This window comes from Mesoplodon bidens, assembly GCF_964165515.1.
Source record: "Mesoplodon bidens genome assembly, chromosome: 3".
NCBI classification, from domain to species: Eukaryota; Metazoa; Chordata; class Mammalia; order Artiodactyla; family Ziphiidae; genus Mesoplodon; species Mesoplodon bidens.
Window position 1 is genome coordinate 104,517,460 of NC_138178.1, and position 26,013 is coordinate 104,543,472.

Here is a 26,013-nt window from a genome sequence, read left to right on the forward strand (position 1 = left end):
TTGTATTCCAGGCCCATCTGCCAACGGGGTGAGGGGGCTGGAGACAGGACTGGGGCCTCAGCTCCTTTTCCATCCGACTCTCTCAACTTTAGGTCGAGTCCCGCTGGTGTTAATCGCAGCTTTCCTGTCACCATAGCGACGGGTGGGGCAAGAAAGCAAAGTCTCCCTTTGGAACTACATCTCCCATCATGCACCCGGGCCCCAGGGTGCCGACTCAGCCGTTGGCCTGAGACCCGGGCCACCCCCACCTCCGAGAGCCGGCAGGGGTCTGGGAGGAGGAGCGGAGGGCAGGGAGATGGCCTCGCTCTCGGCCCACCGCGGAGGTTGCGGCCTCCCATGAGCTAGCAGGCTTCTCGGGCCCCGGCCTGCCCTCGGCTTCGCCACAGCGGGCCTAATATGGCCGCTCGTGCCGGGATCTCCCGGGTGTGCAGAGAACCGGGCCGAGGTCCGGGGCCAGGAACTGCTCCCGGCATTCCTCGCGGGCGTGGCGTGGGCTCCCTTCCCCCTTCTCCAGGTCCCGCGAGAGGGAGATCCTGGGGCTTTGAGGTGAGACTCGAGGCTCCGCTGGCCGTTGCTGTGGGGGGATCGGGCGGGGTCGACCCCGGCAGTGAGCCGCCGTCCTCCCGGGGTAGCATGGTGTCTAGCGGGCGCGTTGAAAGGACACCCGCTACACGGCCTGCTTTCTAGAGAGCCCTTTGGATTGAGGGCATTTTCAGCAATGGAAGGGGTCTAACTGGAGACTTATCCCTATTGCTGAACCTTAGAACATCAGAGACAAGAAGGGGCCATCCATCACAGAGGCAGGGAGGAAGGGCCCCCAACAGAGAGCCCTGCGACAGTGTGTGCGCCTCCTAAGTTCTTCCGGGGGTAGGGGTCTTTGGGAGCTCAGCCAATGTTTGTTGATTGACTGATTGCAGGTAGCATGGCCCAGGGCCTGATTGAAGTGGAGCGAAAGTTCGTTCCCGGCCCTGGCACAGAAGAGCGGCTGCAGGAATTGGGGGGTACCCTGGAGCGCCGAGTCACTTTCCGAGACAGCTACTATGACACCCCTGAGCTGAGCCTCATGCGGGCCGACTACTGGCTCCGACAGCGAGAGGGCAGTGGATGGGAGCTCAAATGTCCCGGAGCAGCAAGTGTCTCAGGACCCCACACTAAGTACATGGAACTCACAGCTGAGCCTGCAGTTGTGGCCCAGCTCTGTGAGGTGCTGAGCGCTGAGGTCCCGGGGGCTGGAGGCGTGGCTGCTCTGCTGGGCCCGCTGGGGCTGCAGGAAGTAGCTAGTTTTGTGACTAAGCGTAGTGCCTGGAAACTGGTGCTGCACGGAGCTGATGAAGAGGAGCTGCCGCTCAGGGTGGACCTGGATACAGCTGACTTTGGCTACGCTGTGGGTGAGGTAGAGGCCCTGGTGCAAGAGGAGGCTGAAGTCCCAGCTGCCCTAGAGAAGATCCACAGCCTCAGCAGCATGCTTGGTGAGGGAGACAGACCTTTCTGTGCTTCCCTTGCTCCTCTTCTGGGTGTACCCGCTGGGCCAGTTAGTGGGGAGGGTCTCGAGGCTATTTCTGTAAGGGGAATTATTTTAGCAATTTTCTAGGGGACCCAGTTTGCTTAGGGCTCTATCAAATCCGGTTTCCTCTTTTGCAGTAGTTGTCTAACCTGGATTGAATCCTTCCATGTGTCTCTAATCCATCCCAGTCATTGTCTCATGTAGTTCTCATACCTCTAGTCACTCCAAGTGTCTTTCAGTTCTCTTTGTCAGTTCTCCTCTTCAATCTTTCCATCCATCCTTCCTTCCCCCAACTCCTCTCACTTTTACAACTAAATCCTCATTTGATTTGTCCTATTGGCTTGAGTAAAAGGCAAGAACGTTGTGCCTATGTGACAGACAGCGGGGCAAATGGTAGCAGATTAGTTTTTCCGTTCCCAGGCTTAGCTCCCTTGTACACAGTTCATCCACAGGAGTATAGTGTTGTGCAGGCCATCGGGCCTTAGAGCCCTGGAATGCTGCTCTTGCCTCCCCAGCAAACCCACAGCAAGTTCCCTGCTAATCTGCCCAGCATGCTGCCAGGCACTAACAATCAAGACACTGGCTTATTGCGACTCCACACCACACAGGCTAGAATTCCCCGCGAATCCCACCCCGTGGCTGTAGCTGCTTCTCTTATTTCTACATCCCTTGGTTTCTCTCTCTGTGTGCATCTCTGCATGTGCTTCATTACCAAGCTAATGAGCTTTGGCCTGCCTGGATAGGCTTTAATCTTGATTGGGGGGCAGAAGCAGCAATTGAAATGAGTCGCTCTTGAGGCACCCTCTGTCTTCATGGTGCCTGAGTGCCTTTCACCACTTCTTGCTGGAGGAGAGGCTCATGCTTGGCTTCTCAGGCCCACTCCTGCCTCAAGTGGCCCTCTTAGGCCCCGCTTCCCTAGGCTAATCAGGGAGTGGGCTGGCGAGTTAGAGAAGCTGGTTGGACGGCGTTCGGAATCCCAGTGCTGCCTTGGAAACAACTTTGGGGTCCAGCTGCGTGGGCAGGGAGAGTCAGAGCATTTTCAGCTCTGTCTGGTTCTCTGCTCATTCTCCTTTTGCCTGTAGGTGTGCTGGCGCAGGAGACGGCACCTGCCAAGCTGATTGTGTACCTACAGCGCTTCCGACCTCAGGACTATCAGCGCCTGCTAGAAGTGTACAGCTCCAAAGAGAAGCCTTAGGGGACTGGAAGATCCAGACGTGCCACTGGGCTAGGGTGTCACTTGCCTGATGGGGAAGAAAGCTCTGGGTCGAATGAGGTTCATTCCTGGGCTCACTGTGCCTCTCCCTCTCTGGCTTCCCTTCCCACAGTGACTCCTCTCTCTCCAGCTCCGCCTGTCCTTCACCCTACCCTCAGCTATCCTTCCTGGAGCCCTCCCTGGCTGCCCCCTCATCCGTCAGATGCAATCTGTGGGCCGCCCCTCTCCCCTGGCCGCTAAGCAGCCTCCATTGATTTCCGCTCGTGTTTATAGGATTTCCACTTAGCCGTGATCAGTAGTTAAGCACAGGAAAATCCCTTGCCACCCTCCCTCCCTTGGTCGATGCCATTGATTCTGCCAGCGGCTCCTAAACTGCCTTCCAGCTGAGTTAGAGATGAGGGGAGGCAGCAGGGATTGCCCTGCCCTGGGACATGGGGAACAGCAGGAGGTTGGGGAAATGGGTGGGAATCCCTGTTAGAAATCTAGAAACTCTGGTTTGATGTTGCCCCTGTGCCCTGCTCTGGCCCAGAGGATAGAGTGCCTCCTGTGGAAGTTTAGGGGCACATTTGCCCTCCAACCTGGAAAGGGGTAGAAAGAAAACCTTCCTTTGTTGAAACCAGTTCCAAAGGCTTAGGGCCAGATACCTACTTCCTGTGTAAGAAGGCTCTTCCCTGGCTGTTATTCACATACGTTTTCTACCTCAAATATACCTTCCCCCCTCAGGCTTTATTGGGCTTTCACTATTTGTGGGGTTGGGGGCAGCCCCCCAACCCCAGTTTCTACAGTGGCAAGTACAGGACCAGAGTGCCACCTGCTGGTTGTCCTCAGATACGGGCTCCAAGTAGCTGGGGCCCCTGGGTTTGAGGACACAGGAGGATTTCAGGCTGTGAGTGGAGGCCGAGTTACTGCCATGTCTCCACAGGCAAGTTGTTCACCTCAAAGATTTCCTGCACCGACTGGCCAAAGTGGTTGTAGGTGAGGCGCAGCTTCAGCCGCAAGGGGGCCTAGGAATAGGAGAGCAGAGACCAGGGTAAGCGCCGACTCCTCCCTTCACTGGGTATTAGCCTCGAGGGGCTCCTGGAGCTCACCTTCTTAGGATTGAGGATTCTGAGGAGCTGGGTCATCGGAAGGCCACCCTGAGCTGGAACTGTGTCCCCACTGGGAGCCTGTAGCTGCAGCTGGAAACTCTGAACACAGGAGGTTGGATGGAGCACACCACAGGGAGCTGGCTGGGCTCAGGTGACCCCTCCACACCCACTAGTTTTAAACCCTCTTCCCATAACTCCCCAAGTGCCTGTCTCTGCAAGTCACTCCCTTCTCATCTCATCCTCTCCCCCACCCACCTCCTCTACTTAGTGGCCTTTTCTCCTAGAGTACTGAGGCCACCTCTGAATCCCAGTCTTCTACAAACCTTGGGCACAGCGGCCTGGCAGATGAAGTGGGTGACATCACCCCCTGAGGTGTTGGTGGCAGTGACAGTGATTAACAGCAAAGTAGGGGTTCCAGGGGGTCGAACGAAAGAAAGATTCAGCTGTAGTCCTTCGCGCTCAAACACTTTGAGATTTGGGATGGGAGCTACAGCAGGGAGAAAGAAGTGGCTTGGTGTATGGGCTGAAGATAACAGTTCACTCATTCAATAAAAATTAAACGAGCACCCATTGGGTGCAGGGCACTGCTCGAGATGCTAGTGACAGAGTGGATAAGACGCGGCCTCTGATGGAGCTTACAGCCTAGTCGGGGGGAGAGAAACAATAAACAAGAAAGATAATCACAGACTGTAATTGGTGCTCTGAAGGAAACAAGCTATGCCAGGATAACTGGGGGGAACTAACTTAAATAGGAGAGGTAGGGGAAGGCATCTGACAGTTTAGCTGAGGCCTGAAGATTGAGAATGAGCCAGTCATTTTGATGTGCTGGGGAAAGGACATGCCATGTGAGAAGAATAGGAACGCCAAGGGCTTGAGGTGAGAGGGCCTGAGGAGCTGAGAGGGGGCCAGTGGAGTGGGTAGTGGGAAAGCATGTGAGGTGGGCAGGGAGGAAGCAGGGCCCGCAGTCCAGGGTAAGAAGTCTGGAACAAAGGGAAGATACTGGAGGGTGTCCAGGAGGAGACTGGCATGATGTGATGAAGCCTTTTACTAAGATGGGGATGTGATGGGGGTACACAGCAGGGAAGAGTTTATCAACCTCAGTCCTTGGCTTAGAAGGGGAAGCAGCCTGTTTCCACTGCCCCTTCTTTAAGACATCTCCCCTTTGTTGAGGCTTACCAGGGGGTGGGGAAGCACAGGGAAGGTTGAGGAGGTGTATCAAAGCGCCTCCTGGGGTGGGGTCCAGAGGGGGAGGGTGCTGGGCATCCCCAGAAGGGCCATCCAGGAGATCTAACAGATCCAAGAGCTTTGAGGCCTGGGGGAGAGGGCAGAAGTGTCAGGACTGGGTATGGAAGCTGGACCATGCTCTTCCCCCCTGGGGCTCCCGGCCTCCTCACCTGGGGTTCTGTGGGGACAGGGGCTGCTTCCGAAAGCTGGGCTGTTTCTTTGCTTCCCTTTGCTTCCTCATCAACCTGAGAGCCACCTCGCTCCACAAGAGGTATCTTTTCCAGGATGGCAGCCCTGGGAGGATGGAATGCAGGTGTATCCCTCTGGGTAGACCCTGGGCTTTGCACAAGAGGCACGTGGGAGGAGGGGTAAGAACATGGGGAGTCCTGGGCACATGGTGGGTCAGAAGTGCCCCTCTGATTTTCTAAGACGGCACAGTCTTGCTGGCCTTCAGATGAACAAGGATGGTGGGAAGCCCACTTAGCTTCAGTGAACTGTGAGTAGGAGGCTCTGACTGGATGAGAAAGGACACAGGTGAGGATGAGACCCCTGCACCCAGAAAGGGACAATGGGGAGGGGGCCGGGGGTTGGGTCCCACACTGCAGCAGAGTGGCGCGCACACCTCATGTGGTCATACTTCTGGAAGAGGGTGTTATACTCCACCGCCCGCTGCTGCAACTCCACGTCCAGGCAGCTCCCGTAGATGGACACAACCTGGCGGATGCGGCTGGGCCGCAGGGTGGCGCGTGAGTGGGAAGGGTCGTCTGCCATGCCCTTCAACTCCAGGATGCGGCAAGAAAGGAAGAGGCCCCACAGACCACGGAGATACCCATGATTCTTGGCTCAAAAGGAAGAAGCTAAGGACGGAGGAGTGGGCATCGGGCTGTGGGCCTGGACGGAAACTCAGAAACTGGGGGGCACAGTGAAGGGACATCTCTCAATGGAGGCACCAAGAAGAGGCTCTGTGGGAGGGGTTGGGACCCACTCTTACTTGTTGTCCCCACGGAGCCGGGTGCTGAGCTTCACGAGGGCTGTGAGGGCATATCCTCGGGTGGCCGGCAGGGACATATGGGACTGCAGCACCCTTTCCAGCAGTGCCAACACCTCCTCTTCCTCCACCTTCCAGGGGGACACAGGGAGTGACCCTGGGGCCAGCCCTGCCTCCCCTGATATGTCCCTCCTCAGTGCATCCCCAACGCAGGACCTACCTGCAGGGGCTCAATTTCCTCACAGCTCCCTTCCAGCAGGAGGTCCCCATATTCCCCGATGCACCAGGTTGCCACCTGCACCAGCGGTTGCTGAGTGGGATGAGAAACATGATGGGCCTGTGTCTGTGTCCCCTCCTCACTTCCAGACCCCATGGCATCCTTTAGGCAGTGCAGAGATGGTGGAGTTTGGAGGGGTGGGGAAAGGGAGGGGCCTCAGCACAGGGAGCAGTTATGAGCAGTTTTGTTAATTTGCTCCCAGCTCTGTGCTGGCTCCTGGGCTTCCTCTGCCCTCTGGTGGCCAAGTTTCAGAACTACATGGCCTAGGATGGACCTACAGATTATCGTACTAAATTAAGCCAGACACAGAAAGACAAACATTGTATGATATCACTTGTATGTGGAATCTAAAAAGTAATAAAAATGAGTCTATATACAAAACAGAAACAGACTCACAGACATAGAAAACAAACTTATGGTTACCAAAGGGGAAGGGGGTGTGGGAAGGATAAATAAGAAGAAGTATGGGATTAACAGATAGAAACTACTATATGTAAAATAAATAAGGATTTACTGTATAGCACAGGGAACTATATTCAATATCTTGTAATAACCTATAATGGAAAATAATCTTAAAATATATATGTATAACTGAATCACTTTGTTGTACACCTAAAACAATATTGTAAATCAACTATATTTCAATTTAAAAAAATCCTAGAATAACATTCAGAAAGTAATGCCAAAACAAAAACAAACCTACATGGCCTAACCACAAGGGGTGCAGCAAGGATGGGGAGAAGTGAGGGGGGGTCCTCCCTTGAGGAAGGGGCGGTGGTTTCTGCCTAGCCTACTGAAGTAATATGGAAAGGGGGCTATAGATACTGGTTGGCATCTGTGATTTCACTCAGCATTCAAGGTAATAATAAAACCAGGGACTTCCCTGGTGGTGCACTGGTTAAGAATCTGCACGCCAATGCAGGGGACATGGGTTTGAGCCCTGGCCCGGGAAGATCCCACATGCCGCGGAGCAACTAAGCCCGTGCGCCACAGCTACTGAGCCTCCGCTCTAGAGCCATGAGCCACAACTACTGTGCCCGCGTGCCACAACTACGGAAGCCTGTGCACCCTAGAGCCCTGCTCCACAACAAGAGAAGCCACCGCAATGAGAAGCCGCACACCGCAACGAAGAGTAGCCCCCGCTCGCTGCAACTACAGAGAAAGCCCACGCGCAGCAGCAAAGACCCAACACATGCAAAAAAAAAAAAAAAAAAAAAAAAAAAACAAAAAACCCCACAGAAAACCTATGAGGGACTTCCCTGGCAGTCCAGTGGTTAAGATGCCTTGCTTCCAACGCAGGGGGCACGGGTTCGATCCCTGGTTGGGGAACTAAGATCCCACATTAAAAAAAAAAAAAAAAAAAGCAAAACCTAATACATGCAGAAAGGGCTTTTATCTATCTCATTTGATCAAGGCAGCTCTGGGAGATAGGCAGGGTAGAATGCTGAGTAGACCTAGCATGAAGGTAAATGAGTCATCTGTGGTTGCACAGACAGTAGGTGTCAGAGCCAGCACAGAAGTCCAGGTGTTCTAACTACCAACAGGGCTCTGTCTTTGAGTGTCTCCTCTGCTAAGTAGAGAGCTGTGACCCTGAGGGAAAAACAGTTGGGAATCAGATACATGGAGCAGGTGGCCCAGGAAAGGCTGGGCAGCCCCAGGCCTGGTGGTGGGAGCAGTACCTGGGAGATGTCCTCAGCCAGGGCGCTGTAGAGACGGCGCACAGAGTAGGCATGGAGCTCCTGGGCGCCCCCAATCAGCTGGGTCAGGTTGGCCACTGCGTCATCGCGCACATGGGTGCCTGCCTGGAGGGGTGGACGTGGCTGAGTCAGTGTGGTGAACCCTGCACGCTCCCGCCCAGCTCTCAGTCCAGCCCCTGCCTCACCGTCATCAGCACACGTAGGGTGGTGTCTATGTGCCACCGCTTGGTTGGGGCAAACCTAGGGGACATATGGCTCTTCAGTCCTGGTGCTGACAGTCCCTGGATTCCACCCTCTCTGCCTCCTGGGCACCCATCCCCTCACCTCTCTGCTGCCAGAAGGATGCCTGAGGCACAGTCCGCCTGTAGATCGGGGGGGCAGGACTCCAGAAAACCCTGCAGCTCCTGTGTCATGGCTTGCACGTTGGAGCTATTCACCAGAGCCAGGCTCAGTTCCAAGGCCCGCCTGGCAGGAGAGATGTGTGTTTATACAGGTAACCCAGGTCACCCTATGACATGCCTCAGGCCCCCCCCCTTCCCCAGGCACCTGTCTCCTTAGTCCCCTTTCTCCAGCTGCTCTGAGCTGGCCTGGGTCTTGGCCACCAGGCGCTGGGCCCTCTGCCCTGCCCTCTCGTTCCTCTGTCCTGCTCACCGGCTGAGGGAGCCATCAGGTTCCCGTAGACATTCCACCACGGTGGGCCGGTGCCGCTGCACAGCACTGTGATCAGACTGCACCAGCCTCAGCAAGGACGTCAGGGCTACGTACCTGGCCAGAGCAGGAGAGGCCCTGTCATGCCATGGCCGTCAGCCCTCCCCCACCCCGTCCTGCCCTGGGTATAGGAATAAGAGGCTGGTGAATCCGGAGACTCTGGAAGAAGGAGGGCAGAGGACCCAGGGCTCAGTGACACAGCCCAGCCAAACACCTGGGCCTATTACATTACCTAATGTTCCTGTCACTGTTGAGCAGGAAGCGGCCAAGAATGTTGACAGCTAGAACCTACGGAGGCAGAGGTTGGGGACAGTCAGGGAAGAAGCAACCTGCTCATTCAGGAGTGGGGACTGCGTGGCACAGGGTGACCAGGGTGGGGAGGAGAAACCAGTGAACAGGACCTTTCTGCCTGGCTGGGGTGGGTGGGAGGGGCCCCAGGGGGGAGGGGCATACGGGAGGGTACCCGCAGGCCCGCTGCAGAGCGGATGTCCATGATGGTGAGCACCGTCTCAAACAGGACCGCGTTGCCCGCATTTCGGCTGGTGTCTGTGTTCGTGGCTACCTGCGTGGATGCGAGACAAGATGCATCTCTAAGGGGCTCCGTCCTCTCCTCAGGTCTCCATCATATCATCCCTCAAACAGCTAACAAGGCTCCCTGAGCTCCCGCTATGTGCCAAGGGCTACTGCACTGAGACAGACTGTGTCCCTGTCCTCAGGCAGATCCCGGTCCAGAGGGAAATGGAGACGTTATCATATGGCCACCGCATGGTGAGTGGTCGTGTGAGGGATGCGCAGGGCCAGTGGGATCACAGAGCAACACACTTAACCGGCAACCCCACCCCCACCTGGGCCAGCAAGTCATTCATGGTCTCACTGCTCTCCTCGTGGTTCCGGCCCAGAATCCGAAGCAGACGAAGTATCTGGACCTGAAATTGGGTTAAAGGTTGGGGGGTGGTTCTTAGGGGAAGGAGTCGTGGGGCTGAGAAGAAAAGTCCAGCACTGAGGAGAGCATTGTGAGGGGTCTGGCTGGTTCCCGAGAACCTCCCTGGCCCTCCCCCCACCTCCACTGGTCCCTTGGGCCCTGGGAGGGGTTCAGAGGTGTGTGAGGCCAGGGGATTTGAGGACAGGCTTTTTAAACATATTGTTACCAAACTGGATTTTCTGGCCTTCAGGCATCCCCCTCCCCACACTGGTCCTGGGAGAACCTGGTGCTTGCCACCCTCCCGCCCAAGACACTGACTGAGCCCAAGTGTTCTCTGGGAAGTGACCGCTGGCCATGGGCTTACTAAGCTTTTTGTTCTAGGGATATAGCAGGGAAGGGTCAGCCCACCTGCAGGAAGGGATCGCTGACTCCAGATATGCTGTGTTCTGTGGAATATCCCGTCGTCACCAGAGTCCGGAGGATGTGCACCAGCTGGGGCACCATCTGGAGGGAGGGCATGGCCTGGTCTGAGCATTCTTCCTAATCCTCTCAATCTTCAGCCCCATTCCAACCCTACTGCCCTTTTCTTCCTGGCCCGGGGCCCGCCCCTTCGCCAGCCCACCTTTCGAAAGTGCTCGAGGGCCGCAGGGCTTCGTTCGCAGAGTTCCGTGATCAGTGTGATGGTGCCCAGCAGGATGCCTGGGTCAGGGTGGGGGAAGTGAGTGCTGGGCCCGGGCACAAGGGAGTCTACTGCATGTGTGTGTTTGTGTGCACGTGCTACCCTTCTCCTAGGAGCTGCTGTTCCCATCCCGCGTCTCCCTTCTGTCCACAGCCAGAGCTGAGGCAGGGGACGAGGAGCCCCATGGCCTTACCGTGGTGGTGTTCGTGAAGCAGTTGGGCACAGGGTGGGAGGAAGATTTCGGAGAGCTCAGGGACCTTCCGGATCATGTGCACTGCAGTCAGAACAGCCTGCAGAGGTCAGGGGTCTCAGAAGAGGCAGGGGTCTGCCAGGATGGACCGCCCCCCACACCTCTGCCACGTGGCAGACAGGGGACAGTTTCTGGAGGCGCAAGTGCCTAGAACCTGCCATCTCACCTTCTTGCGCACATAGGCGCTAGGCTGCAGGAGCAGTTTCTCCACCTCAGTGGCCAAGTCCCGGCACATCTCAGCAGAGCCTGTGGCACTCAGAGTGCACAGGGCCAGGCCTTGTACAGCCTGAATCCCTTGGCTCAGGTCACTGCAGAGTTTTGGGAGGACGGTCAGTCAAGCCTCTGAAAAATCCAGCCCTTCCCAGTACCTACAGCAGGCAACCCCCTGGGATTTCCCAGTTCCCCACTCTCCCATCTCCCTGATTCCAAGCGCTTCCCAGAACTCTCTCACTTCTTGATGCTGTTGGTAATAAGCAGGTGGGCATCCTGCCTCTCATCCAGTAGAAGCATGGCCCCCAGGTAGCCCACCCTCTTGTCTGTGAACCTGGGGGAGGCGATCAGTTTCAGGCACTCCATCTACAGGGAAGGGGGCAGACCAGGAAGGGGCAGGGGTGAAACCAGAGGCACTAACGTCCCTTTTCCATCTTCCTCCTTTATACCAGATTAATCTGTGAGGGCAGCATATCCCATGGCCCTCCCGTCAACAAGGAGAGAGGTCTAGGAGATTCAGTTAGTGGGTAGTTTCAAGGAAACAGGAGGATGGGAAGAGAGGAGGAAGTGCCCTGAATGGCGTTGGCCAGAGAATGAAGGGTTCAGCCTAGCTGATGACCAGTTGGGGTTATACTGCGGAAGGAGGTCTGCGGTGCATGCTGTGAGGGCTCAGAAGCTTTGTAGAATAAAGAAATCGGGGCACAAATAGGTGAGGGGGTCCGAGACGGTGCTCCACTAGCTTCTCTCATCAAACTCAGAAGGGAGGCGTCCCTGCCCAGTACCTGTCCAAAGTGGGCGGGGTAGCCTAACAGGTGGACGTAGAGCAGTTTGGCCAGCTGGCGGTGCCTGTGCAGAGGGTCCCCATCGCGGAAGGAGGCCCGGATGTGGGCGCACTCCTTTTGGATCACCTCCCGCTCCTGGGCCTGGGTCTTGGCCTCACGAATCTCCTGGATTAGATCCTGAAGCTTCAGCGAGGACGAGGACGCCACCATCCTGGGGGGCAAAGCCCGGGAGCGGAGAGGGCTTTAACCCTCTGGCTGGAAGCGTCTGGCCTTTCTGCACAGGCTTGCCCTGTACCAAGTTCCTGAGGGCTTGGGTCCCACCGCTACCCTAAAACTGAGCCCTTTCCCCACGCGGGTCCCCAAATTCCGCGCCCTCCTCACCGCGGGAGGAGGTCTCCACTACGCATGCGTCCCCGCCCCACTCCACGCCCGTTGCTACCGAGCATGCGCCGGAACCCCGCCTATTTCCCCCCCTCGCCCCTGCCGCCGCCCCACCTCTTTTCCTTTAGTCTACACCTGGTTTCCCATCTCTAGGTCAGCCATTCCTTTCCTTCTAGAGCCCAGCGCTGTTTCTTCCTCGGGAACCGCCGTTCACTTCTCAGGCGGCCTCAGCTTCCCCACACCAGGACGCCAGCCCTAACGCCAGCCTCACCTGGCTTCAGTCTCAACTCCGCTCCTCTCCCCACAGCGCTTCCTGGTGCTAGCCCCGGCGAGCGTTGGAACTTGGTCTGGTCCTTCCCTCTCCCCGCCCCCATCACGGGACCCCGCCCCTCCTGGGCCGACCAGCAGAGCAGTCTTGAAGCCTCTAGCCCAGGCCTTCCTGGTTTGGAGTTGAGGGGAAAGAACTCTTAACTACTTAGGGCCGGCGAGAGTGTAATAACAGGCCTGGGGGTCCCCAAGAGGGCTCCTTTACCCGGAGAGCCTCTGAGAGCTTGGTTTGAAGCCATCACACCCAAAGGAGAGGACAATTTCCCCCCCCTTTTTTTGAAATTTTTTATTAATATATTTTTTTTTTGTTAAATTTCTTTGTATATTTTTTTTCCTGCAAGACTTGGTGTTGGTGGCACTGTTGTAGTTTAACTTCAATCCCAAATTCCATGAAATACAAATTAGAAGTAAAGGTTGAGAGGGGAGGAAGAGGGAGGCAGGCCAAGGAGTAAACAGAGTTTGACTAGAAAAAAAGAAGAGTTTGTGTGTGGTGGGCATTCCCAGGCAAGGCCATTCCTTGAGGGAGGGGGTTGGCAGGCAGCTTGCCTCTGCCTCATGCAGGGGAGGGAGGAAAGATCCTCTGGGGACCCTACAGTACCCTCTTCCTAGGGCTTTCTGCCCCCAGGGGAAAAGCTAGTACCAGGGATCAGCCACAACCTCAAACAGGGCTCTCCACCCACCTCTCACCCGGGTTTGACTCTCACCTCTGCTGTGCCTGGAAAGTGTGTGAGAGACTGGCTTCCTTTGATCCCCTCCTTCTGTTGGTTTCCCATTTCACAAGATTCTGATATGATGGGAGAAGGGATATAACCCACTTAGGGACTACTAAACAGCTTCTGCTGCCCTGTGAGTTCTTATTAGCTTGTCTGGTTTGTTCTCCAGAAATGCCTTCCCAGCCACTACTGCCAGAGTTGGGGAGTGGGGTCCTTGCTCAGGTGCCTCTAACCCTCTGCAGTAGAAATGTCTCCTTCAGGTCCCTTAGAAATTTAATCAAAGGCCACACGTGAGTCCAGACCAAACAAACAAACTTTTAGGGGGAGAGATAAAGGTGGGAGAGGGTGGGCTTGGCCGCATAGGACATTTTCTTTCCTTTACACGTTGCTCTTGACATGGATGCCACCCTAGGGGGTTGGATGAGGGGCTGGCTGTTGAGGAAAGAAAGAGGGAGAAGATGCTGGGGAGCCATTCTACTTTTCATTCCCCTCATCTCCTTCAGGGAAGGATGGAGCTCGGCAAGAACCTAGCTCAGTGCTTGGAGGTGGGGTAGGGTCCTCCAACGTCAGAGGTGGAGGCTGCACCCCCTCCAGCTTTATCACTAGGCCTCAGAGGGACGCCAGGCCCCTTGGGTCAGGGAGTCACAGCAGCACGGCCAGTGCCTTGCCCAGGATACAGTCTTCTCCCGTATAGAGTATACCCCTTCTCCATTTTCTCCTTCCTTTTTGCTCAGCTTCTGGGAGACTCCTCGGGACACCAAACCCCAACCCTCATCCAAGTTCAGGTCTAAAGAAAAGGCAGGGAGGGTGTGGGGCAATGGTCTGACTTAGAATTGTGTGTCTCAGAGAAGAGAGCGACTCTGAGCGAGAAAAGCCCTTCATATGTAAACAATCTAGAGAGAGAGAGAAGGGGTGGGTGGGGAAGGGAGTGAGGAAGACAGAGAGATGGAGCCAGAAGGAATGAGAGAATCTGAAAGGAGAGAGGGAAAGAAAAAACAAGAGAGAAAACCAGAGGGGGACAGAAAAGAAAGGGAAGGGAGAAGAGAAAGAAAGATAGGAGAAAAAACAACCAGGAGGAAGAAAAGAGGAAAAGGCAGGTCAGAGGAGTGAAGAGGCAGCAACCAAAGCCAGAACTAGGCCAGGCAGGAGCCTCAGGTGAGGAGCTGGGAGAACAGGAATGCCAGGCTGAGGTCCAGGAGGGCCACGGCTCCCACCACCAATGGGTTGGCAGCTCCCTAGAGAGATGGGGGAAAATGCAGTCTCAGTGCCTGAGGACCGGGTCCAGCGACGGGTCCCACCTTCCTGCCCTGGCTGAGGTGGCAAAGCAGAAGGGTCCCAGGCACCTCTCCTCAGAGGCCAGAGCAGGGAAATCTCCAACCTTTGCTTTGGATTGCAAAACATTCCTCTGCTCCCAGGCAGGGCCCCACCTTCCCTCTGGCTCCCTCAAGTCAGCCCATCCTCCCTTCTCCTTCCTCTCCCCTCCCTGCAGCACGTGGCCCAGGCAGAAGGTGCCTGGCCTTAGTATCAGACGTTGGCAGCAGCAGCCTTTACTGCAGTGAAGCAGAGAGGGGATGAAGGGGTGAGGATGTGGTTGCTAGGAAACAGGAGAAGGCCTGGAGTCCAATCAGAGTGGAGGGTACTGGGGAAACTCCACCCCTCCCAGTTTTCTGCCTTCTTCCCTATTTCTCTTCTTCCCAGGAGAGGGAGGGAGAGCCAGGGTAGGGAGGGAACAGGCTTTTCCTTTTTTATTTCTGGGCACCAAAGAGAGAAAGTGTGGAGGTGGGGGTGGAGGTGGAGTAGAAAACCAGGAGCCGGAAATGATATGAAAGGAGAGCAGGCAAAGATGTTCTGGCTGTACTGTTAATTATTCGTAACCTTGGTGAGTTACTGTAAGTGCCTCAGTCCTCCCATGTGTCAAATGAGGGAGTTGGACGTGAAGGTCTCTAAGGTTCCTTCCAGCTTGCAAATTCTCTATTTTTTTGAGGTGGGATATAGTCCAAGACTGGGCAGGCAAAAAGGAAGCTAAGTGCACATCAAAGCCCCTCAGGGTATCAGAGAGAGGTCTGGAAAGGATGAGAGGCCAGGCTTTGAGGAGAAGAGGGACCAGGAAGGATGGGAGACTCAGAGGGCACAGGGCGGAGTGGGGGAGGGGAGGGTCTCTCACCGGCTGGGCGGGCCTCTCGGACGCAGCAGCCTCCTCAGCCTCTTCCATCAGGCACCCGGCTTCAGGACCCCTCGAGGACAGGCCCCTCAGGACTGGCAAAGCGGTGGGCTCCGGCTCCGAGCGCCCTGGGGTCCTCATCTGGAGCAAGGGCTCTTCATCCTCCCCTTCCTCCTCTCGAAGACTTCCGGAACTGTCGCTGCAGCCTCCGAGGAGTGGGGAGCCATCTCTGGGCTCTGGCCCCTGCAGCCCAGCCTCATCCTCTGCCTCATAGCCAGCTAGTTCTTCTGCCTGCTCACCGGGGCCCCCCCACTCCTCGGGCCAAGCTTTGGGGCTGGAGAAGGGACCTCGGTCCCCTCCAGAAGGCAGTGGGCTCCGGCAGGCAGGGGGTCGCCAGGGTTGGCGGGAGGAGGCAGGGCTGCTGGGCAGTTCAGGGGAGCCCTCTGAGGGGGTCAGTCCATTCTCGTACACCCCAGGGCTGTCCTCATCCAAGGGCTCTGTGTCAGAACCTTCTGAGTCCTGCCTGGGTCTGCGGCCTGGGGCAGGGATAGCTAAGAATCAGAGGGGACGAACTGGCCTTGGGCTGCAGAAGCTACAGCTTTATCCCCCTGCCTGGGTGCCTCCCAGGACTCTGGTACCCCCAGGTTTACAGCCTCTCATTGCCAGACCCCAACCCCCTAGTCCTTGTGACCCTATGTCATAAATTCCTACTTCGCTCCTCAAACAACTGGGCCTGGTCCCCACCCTCTGTCCCCTTAGATCCTCATACCCTGGCTTTTCCGGCCCCAGTCCCCTGCAGGGATTCCCTTCCCCTTTCTCCATGCCCAGGCCCCCCAGCTCCCCAGGAAGCCACCCCCTCCCCCGGCCCCGCCCCAGGCTGCCCACACCTCACCTGGGGCCTCCAACATGGGCTGCAGGTCCTGGGCTATCAGTTTGGCCATTCGAGCTGCCTCCACAGCCTTCTCGGCGACGCTGCTGGCTGCCACTGCCTTTAGAAGGGCGTCTGCTGCCCTGTCGGGTTCCAGGGACACTGTCTTAACAGACCTACTCCAGTCCCTTGGCCCAGGTCCCCACTGCATCACACCCCCCAGATCTGAGCTCACCTCTGGACTCCTCACCCTTGCTCACACTCTGCCAGCTGCTCCCCTTCCCCGGCAGGGCGGCCGGCCTTTGGTTTCCTCCCCTAGATCTGGGCCGCGCTTGCTGTCATCACACCTTCCTGCTCCTCTCTCACTCTCTCCACCATTCCATCCAGTAGTAACACTTCCCTTCCTCCAGCTGCAGGGCCAGGCCCTCCCCACTGCCCTCAACTCTGTTATTCCATTCCTGTCCTGCTCCGTCCCGGTGACAAATGAGGCCTCGCTCTCCTAGCACATCTCTGCGGCTGCACCTGCTTGGTGCTCACAAGCTATGCCTCTTTGCTGTGTTGCTACCTCTTGTTATGAGAATTCTGCATCTTGTTTTCTTCAGCCACTTCTGTTATCACATCGTTCTCCCTGCCCCCGATCACTGCCACTGCCCCCCCACCCCCATTTCCTCATTTCTGAGCTCTGGACCTGGAGTAAGGGTGGGTCTCCCCTTTCTGCTACTATCTATTCCCTCTCCCTGCTAACATGCATGCTTTCTCACCATTGTGATTACACCTTCGAAGAGGTGAGCTCTTACTCTCCCTTCCACAGCCCCCCTTCAACCCTGCTCCACTCCTTAGTTACAGGTAACCTTGAAGCATTATCAATCCTTTCGCCTCTGTTTTCTCTCAGTTCTCCATCTGATGTCAGATGTTTCCTCAATTCTCCCTTCCCTTTTACCTTCTGCTGTTAATCATAGATGCCTTGTAATTATTATTATTCTTTAACATCTTTATTGGAGTATAATTGCTTTACAACGGTGTGTTAGTTTCTGCTGTATCACAAAGTGAATCAGCTATACGTATACATATTCCCATATCTCCTCCCTCTTGCGTCTCCCTCCAACCCTCCCTATCCCACCCCGATGCCTTGTAATTATTAAATTAGTTCTGTAATCTTGACTGAAGGTGGGGCGTAAAGGATCAGAGGTAGAGGTAATCAGATATACTTGCCAGGGGCTTGAATGCATCAAGACCCATGACTCCCCCTGGCCCTGGGCCTGTTTTATCTGGCCTAAGAAAGCAGTCTGGGTATGGGGGTAGGGAGAAGGGTCATGGTGTCCCCTGTCATCTTAAGTCTACTTCCTCTCTATATACCTTGGGAGATACGGTCAGCCTCCTCCTCTCAAACTTGGTGGGTCAAGACTTTTAGAACCTGCTTGGAGGGATCTCAGATAACCCTGCTCTTCTGTCTTAGGGCTTTCAGGATCTATATGCCTAGCCCTGTCCTGAAACTGAGCTGGTCTCAGAGTTTAAGGCCGGGGATGAGGATCACAGTTCGGTGTTGCATTGAGTTCTGTTGGCAGCCAAGAAACTGCAACATTGAAAAGGTCCTGTATTTTTGACTTTGGAGGGTATGGTTGATCAAATCCTAGCCAGTAGACCGAGTCAGTGCTCAGGCATCAGGCCAGGCTCAGGCTACCTGGCAGAGGCACCTACTGCTGGGGCCCTGCTGTTTCCATGGCAATCAGCAGCCAATCAGGTTTGCCAGGCCTGTTGCTGGGGAGACCAACCAGCCTCCTCCCACTGCCTGATCTTTCTGGCTACTGAGATCAGCTTTTCTTGCACATGCCCACTCCCCGTCCAGCCTGAAGTGCTCCCTGGTGCTCTGCCCTCTCCCTTCCCTGGCTTAAGGCCCTGGACTCTAACCATCCAGACACTCGGATATACCTACAGATAGACATTCTCTGGTTCAGGCATCTACTCTGGATATGACCTGTTCACTCACACACACACACACACACACACACACACCCCTTGTCACCCATTTTACAAACTCACTGAAGCATATTTGGACGTATCCTGACTTTTCATCCTCTGAAACACTCTCAAATTCAAACAAGATCCTTCAACTGTGCCCTCCCCTTTAAAGAAAAACCAATATCTAAAAATTCTTATGTGTAAATTGTATAAATCAGGGGCTTATGAACTCCTTACAAACAGATTTTTGGCTTTCTTTAGTCACAAGCCATATGCAGCTATTAAGCACTTAAAATGTGGCTAGTCTAAATTGAATCATGTACTCTAAGTGCAAAACACATATTAGATTTCAAAGACTTAAGAAAAATGGGGGGGGGTAAAATCTCTCCTTAATTATTTCATATTGATTTCAGGTTGAAATGATAATATTTGGGGTATATTGGTTTAAATAAAAATATATTATTTAAATTCATTTCATCTGTTTCTTCATATTTTTTTCATACAGCTACTAGAAGATTCAAAATTATGTACTAGGCTTACATTATATTCCTACTGGACTGCACTGCTTTAGATAATGAGGTTCCTGATGCATGAAATGTAATCTGATTTGCAGAAAGAACATTTCATTTATAGGCAAGCCTCCTCCCCTTCAACCTTTATCCGTTGGGTTAAGGGAGGCAGAGGAGACAAAGGTGAGAGGGACTATGTTTTCAGGTGGATAGATCAGCTGTACGAACTAGACCTTCCCAAGGCCTAAGGCTGAAATGATAGCAGACTGTGGGCTGGCTTGGATGTGGTTACGAATGTACTCTCCCTGTCTCTCTGCCAGGGGCTGCTGCTCCCAGCAGCAGAGTCCTGGAGGCCGGATCAGCTACAAGAAGAGGAAGACTAGCGACATGTCTGAGTTCCAAGAGGTTTCCTGGGCCGGCACAAGGCAGCACTCATTGCTACTCCCACACACAACGACACACATCCCCACAAGACACTGAGACACGCTTACAGTCTAACAGGGCTTTCCTCAAATACCCAGCCACCCACAGTTACACCCACGTCCACCTGTAGCCTCAGATATAAACACCTCAAATACCCAGGGCTACAAATGCCTGGCCCTAGGCCTGCTCTTCCCCACCGGGCCCTAGGCCTTGTGTCTTGGTCCTCCTTTAGGCACCGCCCCCTTCCTTATCCCCAGGGTACCTTCTCCCCTTAACCCCGCTACGGCCTCTGCACCCGGTGCCCACCTGGCAGCGGCGATCTCCTGGCGCTGGCGGGCAGCGCTCACGGCTCGACGGGCGCCCTCGACGGCCCTGTCCACCTTCTCCTTGACCTTGCCCCGCCGAAGGGCCAGAGGAAGAAGGCTGCGCACGCGCCCCCCGTGCACCAGCCGGTTGCGCTTGTACTTGCCCTCCTCGCGGGAGCCGTCGGGGCGGGTGGTGCGCCCGTAGCCGTGCCGCCGGTTGCCCAGCCACTCGCCCTCGTAGCGCAGCCCGTTGGAGCGCTGGCTCACGCCGTAGCCGCTGCGCCGGTCGGCGCGCCATTCGCCCGCATACACCTCAGTGGCCGAGCCCTCGATGAGGGCGGGCGGCGCCGGGGCCGGGGGCCCGCTGGCCTCGGAGCCCGGGGGTCCCGTGCTGCCCACCTCGCTGCTCACCTCGCTGCGCAGGGAGCCCCTCTTGCTGCCCAAGGAGCTTCGGCGCCCGCCCGCCCGGAGCCCGCTGAGCAGCAGCGAGCGGCGGAAGAACCCGCCGGCCGCGGGGGTGCGCTTTCGGCAGGCCGCGCCGTCAGCATCCCCAGGCCCGGCCAGCACGAAGCCTCCCCGCGAGCCGGAGGCCGGGCTGCCTCCTTCGTCGCCGGTCAGGGGCAGGGGCGGGGGCGGCGTCGGGGGATCGCTGTGGCCCGAGTCCAGGGAGGTGCGGCGGGGCGAGCGCAGCAGCGCCGCCTGATGGTAGGGCACACTCTGGCGCACCCCGTAGCCGTGGCGCTTCCCAGCCTGCCACTGGCCCTGGTAGGTGCCTGCGCGGGGCGGGGTAGGAGGGGGAGAAAGAGTCAGGACCCGCCGCTCCATGCCACCCCCAGCCCCATGCACCCCTGGAAGCCTAAGAGTCGGCTGGGAGAGGTGGGGTCAACCGGCGTGGAGGTCGGGGAAGGGCACTAGGAGCCGGGGACAGGCCAGGTGGGGTCGGAAGGTGTGGAAGAGCAGAGGGAAGACAGGCAGGTAGTGGGAGATCCGTGGATTAGGGCCGTGCAGGTAGACAGGGGAAAGGGGGAGGGACAGAGAGGCTGGGGTGTGTGAAGGACAGACAGTCCAGAGTGTGTGAGGGACAGGTTGACGGGGGTGTATAGATGGCATATGACAAGCAAAGAGAACTGTCAGGGGCTGACTGAGGAAGTGTGAGGGGACAGGCAGAGCAGAGGTGTTAGGGACAGGCAGGTGGAGAGGGGAAGTGTGGTGTGTGGGACAGGCAGACAGGGGGTGTGTGAGGGTTAGGTAGATGCGGGGGGTGAGGCTCAGGCAGACAGGGAAGGGGTGAGGGCAGGCAGGTTGGGGAGAGGGAAAATCAGGCAGGGGACAGACAAATAAGGAAGGCGTGTGTGATGATGGGAGGAGAGCGCAGAAAGATGGGCGCAGGGGCGCATATTGATAGGGAAGGCGTGTAGGATAACAGCGGGGCGCCGGGGGTTGTATGGCTGGGGAAGGCATACGCGGGGCAGGCCAGCGGGGAGGCGCACGCGGACGAGCAGACAGACAGTAGTGGGCAGGGCCCCGCACCTCCGTCGGAGTAGGTCTCGGTGCCGTAGCCGTCCTGGAAGCCGTCCTTCCAGAGCCCGGCGTAGCGCAGGCCAGACACGCTCTCCCACACACCGCTGCGCCCCTTCAGCCCGCCCAGCCACTCGCCGCGGTACGTCCAGCGGCTCTTGCGCTCCACGCCCAGCCCTTCGCGCTTGCCCTGCTGCCAGTGGCCCTGGTAGCTGTGTCCGCCGGGCCCCGTGAAGACGCCCAGTGACTCGAAGCCCTGCGCCCAGCAGCCGCTGTACTCGCCCTGGGCGCCGGGCCCCGTGCACACGCCGTAGCCATGTGCCCGCCCCGCCTCCCAGCCCCCCACGTAGCAGCCCCCGTCGTCAAAGTCGAACTTGCCCCCGGGGGACATGCATGTAGTTGGCGCGGCCTCAGCCCCCCGGTGGCTCAGCGCATCCTGGGGCTGGAGAAGCCGGCTGGGGGCCTGGGAGCCGGGCGAGGCCTGGGGGCGGGGGCAGTTAGACCGGGGCCAGGCAGGGGGCGCCCAGCGCGGGCAGGCACGGCCGGACCCTCATCCTGAGTGGCTGCGGAGAAAGAGGGGGGAAGTGGCGAGCGAGGCCCCTCCTCTTTGCCCGTCGCTCCCTGGCCCAGTGGCTCCGGAGCCTCAGCACCGCCCCCCAACCCCCCACCCTTCAGCAGCATCTTCCAGCAGCTCCTAAGCTTTGGAGGCACGGGGCTCCCCCATCCCTCCGTTCTTGTAGAGGGCCCCTCCCAGGGCTTGGGGTCCTAACCCCAAGCGGGAGTGCCACTACTCCAACCTGGAACCCCAAAGTATCGAGTGAGGATGGCAGTTGGGGGGGGGGTCCTGAGAGGGGGCTGGGCAGAATCGTAAGCCACCCGCTTCCCTGGCTGCTGTCAGGACCCCTCTGCCCCGGTTCTTTGGCTTCCCTGGCAAAGGTCGGGGTGGGGGGGTGGGGGGGTTGAAAACGTAGGGGGGAGATCGGAGCAAGGTGGGCAGAGGGTTTGGTGGGGGAAAGGATGGGGATGGGGGAGGCTCTGCAGGGGAAAGGCGAGGGTGCGGATGGGCAGATGGGCAGAAGGGAGGGGGCAGGTTACTCACCATGTGGATTGGGGCTCAGGCTGCCTCCCAGGCACAGCATCCATGGCAGGATACCTCCACTCCCACCTCGCCCAGACAAGACAAGCCCCCTCCCCTTCCGGAGAGACTGCTCCAACGCGGAGAGCCCAGGTGGGGGAGCCGCAGGAGAGAGTCCCCTCTCTCCCCAGCCGGAGGAGCAGGCAGTGGGGGGCGCGCGAGGTAGTGGCAGGGGTAGGGGGAGATGAGAATAGTGTAGGGGAAAAAAATCTGCCTTGGATGGAGGTTAGGAAGAGGAGCTGGGAGCTGGATGGGAAGAGAGAGGGGGCTATCAAGAGGGGGTGTTTTTATTATTTTCTTCTTCTTATGGTTGGGAGAGGAAAAAAAAATCAAAATTCTGATTCCATCCCAGCGCAAATCAATGTTTGCTCCATCCCAGCATCACGGGAGAGGCTGGGCCAGGCAGATTTAAAGGGGCAGGGAGAAGAGAGGAGAGGAGAGGGTGGGGAGAGGAGAAGACGACGAAGAAGAGACAGTGGCGGTGATAGCGTTGTGGGGCGGGGATGCCTGGGCAGAAAAGGATGGGTGCCTGCTCAACCTGCGATGAGGGAGGAGGCAAGTAGAGAGGAGGATGAGAGGCACAGAGACCCCCAGGGTGGAAAGAAACCCTGGGATGCTGGCAGGGAGTGAGGTGAGGCTGAGGGGAGGGGAGAGGAGCCAGGGGGAGGAGACTGAGCTGAAGATGGGGAGGCTGGGGGAGGTCGAAGCCAGCGGGGGGAGGAGAGATGCTGGCGAGGCCGGGAGAGGGCGAGAGGAATACAAAGAAAGAGGTGCAGGGGTGAGAGCTAAGGCAGGGGGAGATACTGTCGTAGAGGGAGAAAGGGAGGGAGACCCATTCTGGGGCTGGTGAGGGATGGCAAGGAGAAGAGAGGCAGGGGAGGAGGAGAAGGAGGGAGAAGAAATAGATATGGAGACTGAGAGAGCGAAATAAGGGTTGTGAGGGAGGGAGAAAGCTCTGCACAGGGAGGGCGGGCTTGGGCAGAGACATCTAGCCAGGAAGGGCCCAAGCAGCGGCTGGAGGGCCGGAAGTGGTGTTTCTGGGGCCCTGGGGAGAAGGATGAACCTGCCAGCTGCTTGGACTGAAGCCAGGAAGCCTTTGGGCCTGGATGCCTGTGTCCACCAAGTCCACTGTCCTCCCTAAGAAACTGCTGCAGGGGACCAGGAAGCTCCCCACTTGTGCTTTCTGAGCAAGCTTGAAATGGGGCCCTGCCAGGAAGCTCGGACCCACAGTGCTTTTCCAGGCTGCACCATCTTCCGCCCCCCACCAGCTATTTCTCCCTGGGTTCTCCCTCTGAAGGAGGTGGGCAGACATGAGGGGGTGTATTGGTTTTGAATGAGGAACAGGGGGTCATGTTTGGCAGTGCCATGAAGATGCTGGGGCTTTGGAGTCATCTATTTTGCAAACCTAGAGGCAAAGACACATTTGGGGAGGGCCTTATCGTGGCAAGACCCTCTTCAGCCTTCCACCGCTCCCTGACCATTCACCCGAGGGGCAGCACATCCTGGGCCTTCCTGTTTACAGACAGAAGTAGGCACATACTGTCTTCCCTCCCCTCAGCTTACTTAGATGCTGCATCTACCCTGCCCCTAAGCATTTAGGAAGGAGGACACCATCCAGTTACAACAGGGTAGATAGTCAAATGCACTCAAGTCCTTTTCTTTCTTTCTTCCTTCCTTCCTTTCCTTCTTTTCTTTCTTTCCTTCTTTTCTTTCTTTCTTTCTTTCTTTCTTTCTTTCTTTTTCTTTCTTTCTTTCTTTCTTTCTTTCTTTCTCTCTCTCTCCCTCTCCATTTCTTTGTTTATTTTTCTTTGTTTCTTTCTCTCTCTTTATTTCTTTCTTTTCTGGCTGCTTGCAGGATCTCAGTTCCCAGACCAGGGACTGAACCCAGGGCCCCAGCAGTGAGAGTGCCAAGTCCTAACCACTGGACTGCCAAGGAATTCTCTAAAGTGTGTTTATTTTCATACAACGTCTGGTCCACCCCATCATTTTACTGGAAGAGAACTGAGGCCCAGGAGGGGAGATCACTCACCCGAGGTCACACAGTAGAGGTGGCAGAGCTAGGATTAGAACAGACTCCAGACCTTCTGAACCCTGTAACTCCTCCCAGGATTCCTTGTACTTGGGAACCTCCCTTAAACTCAGGAGATCCATTTTTGATTATGGTGGTAAAATAAAGAGCATGAGGTTTGGAATAAACAGGAATTTCCCTTGCACTTTGTTTTTCTGAAGGTGGATATGAGGTTGGAGAAACACGTAAATTTGAAGCCTTTAGGGCTGGGACCACATCTTCTAAGGATGTGGTCCCCGCACATGGAACATGTCCTAGCATGGAACAGGGCAACTGTGGGTCTACTTGGGACAAGGGTGGTGGTGCAGAGGTCCTTCCTTCCTCCCTCCCTCCCTTCCTTCATTTCTCCATTCATCAGACATTTACATAGTTTACTGTGTACCAGGCACATTGCCCTGGGCTACAGATCCAGTGGTGAACACTGCAGTGCCTGCTCTCATGGAGCTCACTATCTAGTAGAGAAGACAGACAACTAACAAGCAACTCTAGAGTAGTTTGTGTTATGACAGGGGTAGAAATAGAGAATAGGGGTGGAACCTAACTTCGGCTGGCTCCCTAGGGAAAGAGGCTTTGAAGAGGAATCCAGAAGGAGCTCTGGGGCAGGCCCAGCTGCATAGCATCACTCACCCCTAGATATTCAGGCCTTCCTTCTCCACACAGTTTCTTGTACTATTCAGACCCTAAGATTCCCCTTTTCTCCAAAAAGACAAAGTTGGGGGCGGGGGGGGGGTGGGCGGGGAGGAGGGTGGGCTGTGAGGAAAAGAGAAAAGAAAAACAAAGCTATGGACCTGAGGAGATGTGTGCCCTGTTCTTTAGGGAAGAAGGATGGCAGGGTAAGTGGAAGGTGGGGAGCGATGCTTGTTGGTAGGGTGAGTCGGTACTGAATTCTAAGCTGCAAATCAAGGTATAGGTCTGATGACGCCCTGAAGAAGTCACTGGCAAAACTACCCTGGCACTTGTGGGGCTCACAAGTCTTAGGTCCCCCATATTGCCCTGAGAGAGGCAGTTTTCCAACCACTCTCTGGTCTGACCCTACAGGTCCTATAATCCCTTCTTTTAGGGTAAAGATGCATTTTATTTTTTTCCCTTCTGGGGATGCACTGGTTTGTTCTGCCACAATTTACCAAGGCCTGAGGGTCATAGAAAAGGAAAGCAACATGAAGTGAAGCAGCTCTGGGCTTGGAGCTGCACTGTGGGTGGTCCTCCACCTGCATTACTTCATTCAATCCTCACAACAAAACCTAGCTGTGAGCAGCCCAGGCTGGAGACCAAGAGCTGGGTTTGCAAAGATGGACAGACCTCAGTCTGAATCCTGACTCTACTGTCTGCTAGCTGGGTAAACCTGAGCACATTCCCTAACTTTTCCGAGCTGCAGTTTGTGTATCTCTAAAATGGGAACACCCTAACCTATCCCCCAGCTTATGGTGAGGATTGAAATGATCATGTATGAATAGCACGTGAGATTATATATAGAGGGAAAAGCACCTGGTCTAGTGCCTTGTGCATAGTAAATGCCCAGTAAATGGGGCTTGAAAAACAGGTGGCATTGTGCCAGTCTTATAGGTGAGGAATCTGGGATCCAGAGGTTAATTTGCTCAATGTTGCACAGCTAATATATGGCAGCGTTTGGAGTTTAATATCTATCAGACTCCCAAGTGAGTATTATTTTAACAAATGCAATTTGGGGGCCTATTTCTAAAAGTAAAACATGCTGATTGTAGAAATAGGAAAATAAAGCACAATATCAAGAGTAAAAATCACCCATAGTCTCACTGCATGACAAACACTTGAGTGTAATTTCATCTCGTCTTCTCTTCTACGCATTTTTTATTTAATATAATCAGCTAAATGATGCATAGACAATTTTGTATCCTACTTATTTGCTTTGCATTACACTGTAAGCATTTTTTCATGTCATTAAAACATCCTTGAATTTTTAATGGCCACGTAATATTCCACTGTTTGGATGCAGCATAATTTGTTTAACCATTCTAGCATAGCACTTTTATGCCATTTGTAAAGTTTTTGCTATTAAAAATTAACATCTTTGGTTTTTGGCTGCACAGCAGGGCTTGTGGGATCCTAAACAGGGATTGAACCCTTG

General features: G+C 55.7%; 3 protein-coding genes across 5 annotated transcripts; 1 reads left to right on the top strand and 2 right to left on the bottom strand.

The window, feature by feature from the left end:
* The first annotated feature begins 221 nt into the window (after window positions 1-221).
* THTPA (thiamine triphosphatase) lies at window positions 222-2,723 on the top strand. The gene is made up of 3 exons (XM_081228606.1): window positions 222-546; window positions 918-1,469; window positions 2,587-2,723. The coding sequence occupies exons 2-3, from the start codon at window positions 923-925 to the stop codon at window positions 2,697-2,699; spliced, it is 660 nt and encodes a 219-aa protein (XP_081084732.1). The 5' UTR covers window positions 222-546; window positions 918-922; the 3' UTR covers window positions 2,700-2,723.
* Window positions 2,724-3,584: 861 nt separating this feature from the next.
* On the bottom strand, window positions 3,585-12,266 carry AP1G2 (adaptor related protein complex 1 subunit gamma 2). Of its 3 annotated transcripts, XM_081228602.1 has the most exons (22): window positions 12,195-12,266; window positions 11,543-11,753; window positions 11,002-11,126; window positions 10,717-10,858; window positions 10,494-10,590; window positions 10,244-10,320; window positions 10,030-10,125; window positions 9,545-9,625; window positions 9,163-9,261; window positions 8,932-8,987; window positions 8,643-8,756; window positions 8,316-8,456; window positions 8,177-8,231; window positions 7,974-8,096; window positions 6,238-6,327; window positions 6,021-6,148; window positions 5,652-5,756; window positions 5,200-5,323; window positions 4,982-5,117; window positions 4,129-4,292; window positions 3,806-3,904; window positions 3,585-3,721 (listed from the first exon to the last, which is right to left on the bottom strand). In XM_081228602.1, exons 2-22 carry the CDS (start codon window positions 11,750-11,752, stop codon window positions 3,620-3,622), a joined length of 2,364 nt encoding a protein of 787 aa, XP_081084728.1. In that variant the 5' UTR covers window position 11,753; window positions 12,195-12,266; the 3' UTR covers window positions 3,585-3,619. The 3 variants fall into 3 exon arrangements, with proteins under 3 accessions (XP_081084728.1, XP_081084729.1, XP_081084730.1); XM_081228603.1 differs by lacking the exon at window positions 5,652-5,756; XM_081228604.1 differs by lacking the exons at window positions 10,030-10,125; window positions 10,244-10,320; window positions 10,494-10,590; ... (2 more) ...; window positions 11,543-11,753; window positions 12,195-12,266 and having other exon boundaries at window positions 9,153-9,261; window positions 9,545-9,631.
* A 1,848-nt stretch (window positions 12,267-14,114) lies between these two features.
* On the bottom strand, window positions 14,115-21,112 carry JPH4 (junctophilin 4; the record flags this gene model as incomplete). Its single annotated transcript, XM_081228419.1, has 5 exons — window positions 20,719-21,112; window positions 19,190-19,961; window positions 16,017-16,135; window positions 15,128-15,660; window positions 14,115-14,198 (listed from the first exon to the last, which is right to left on the bottom strand). Exons 1-5 carry the CDS (start codon window positions 21,095-21,097, stop codon window positions 14,115-14,117), a joined length of 1,887 nt encoding a protein of 628 aa, XP_081084545.1. The 5' UTR covers window positions 21,098-21,112.
* Between the last annotated feature and the right edge of the window lie 4,901 nt (window positions 21,113-26,013).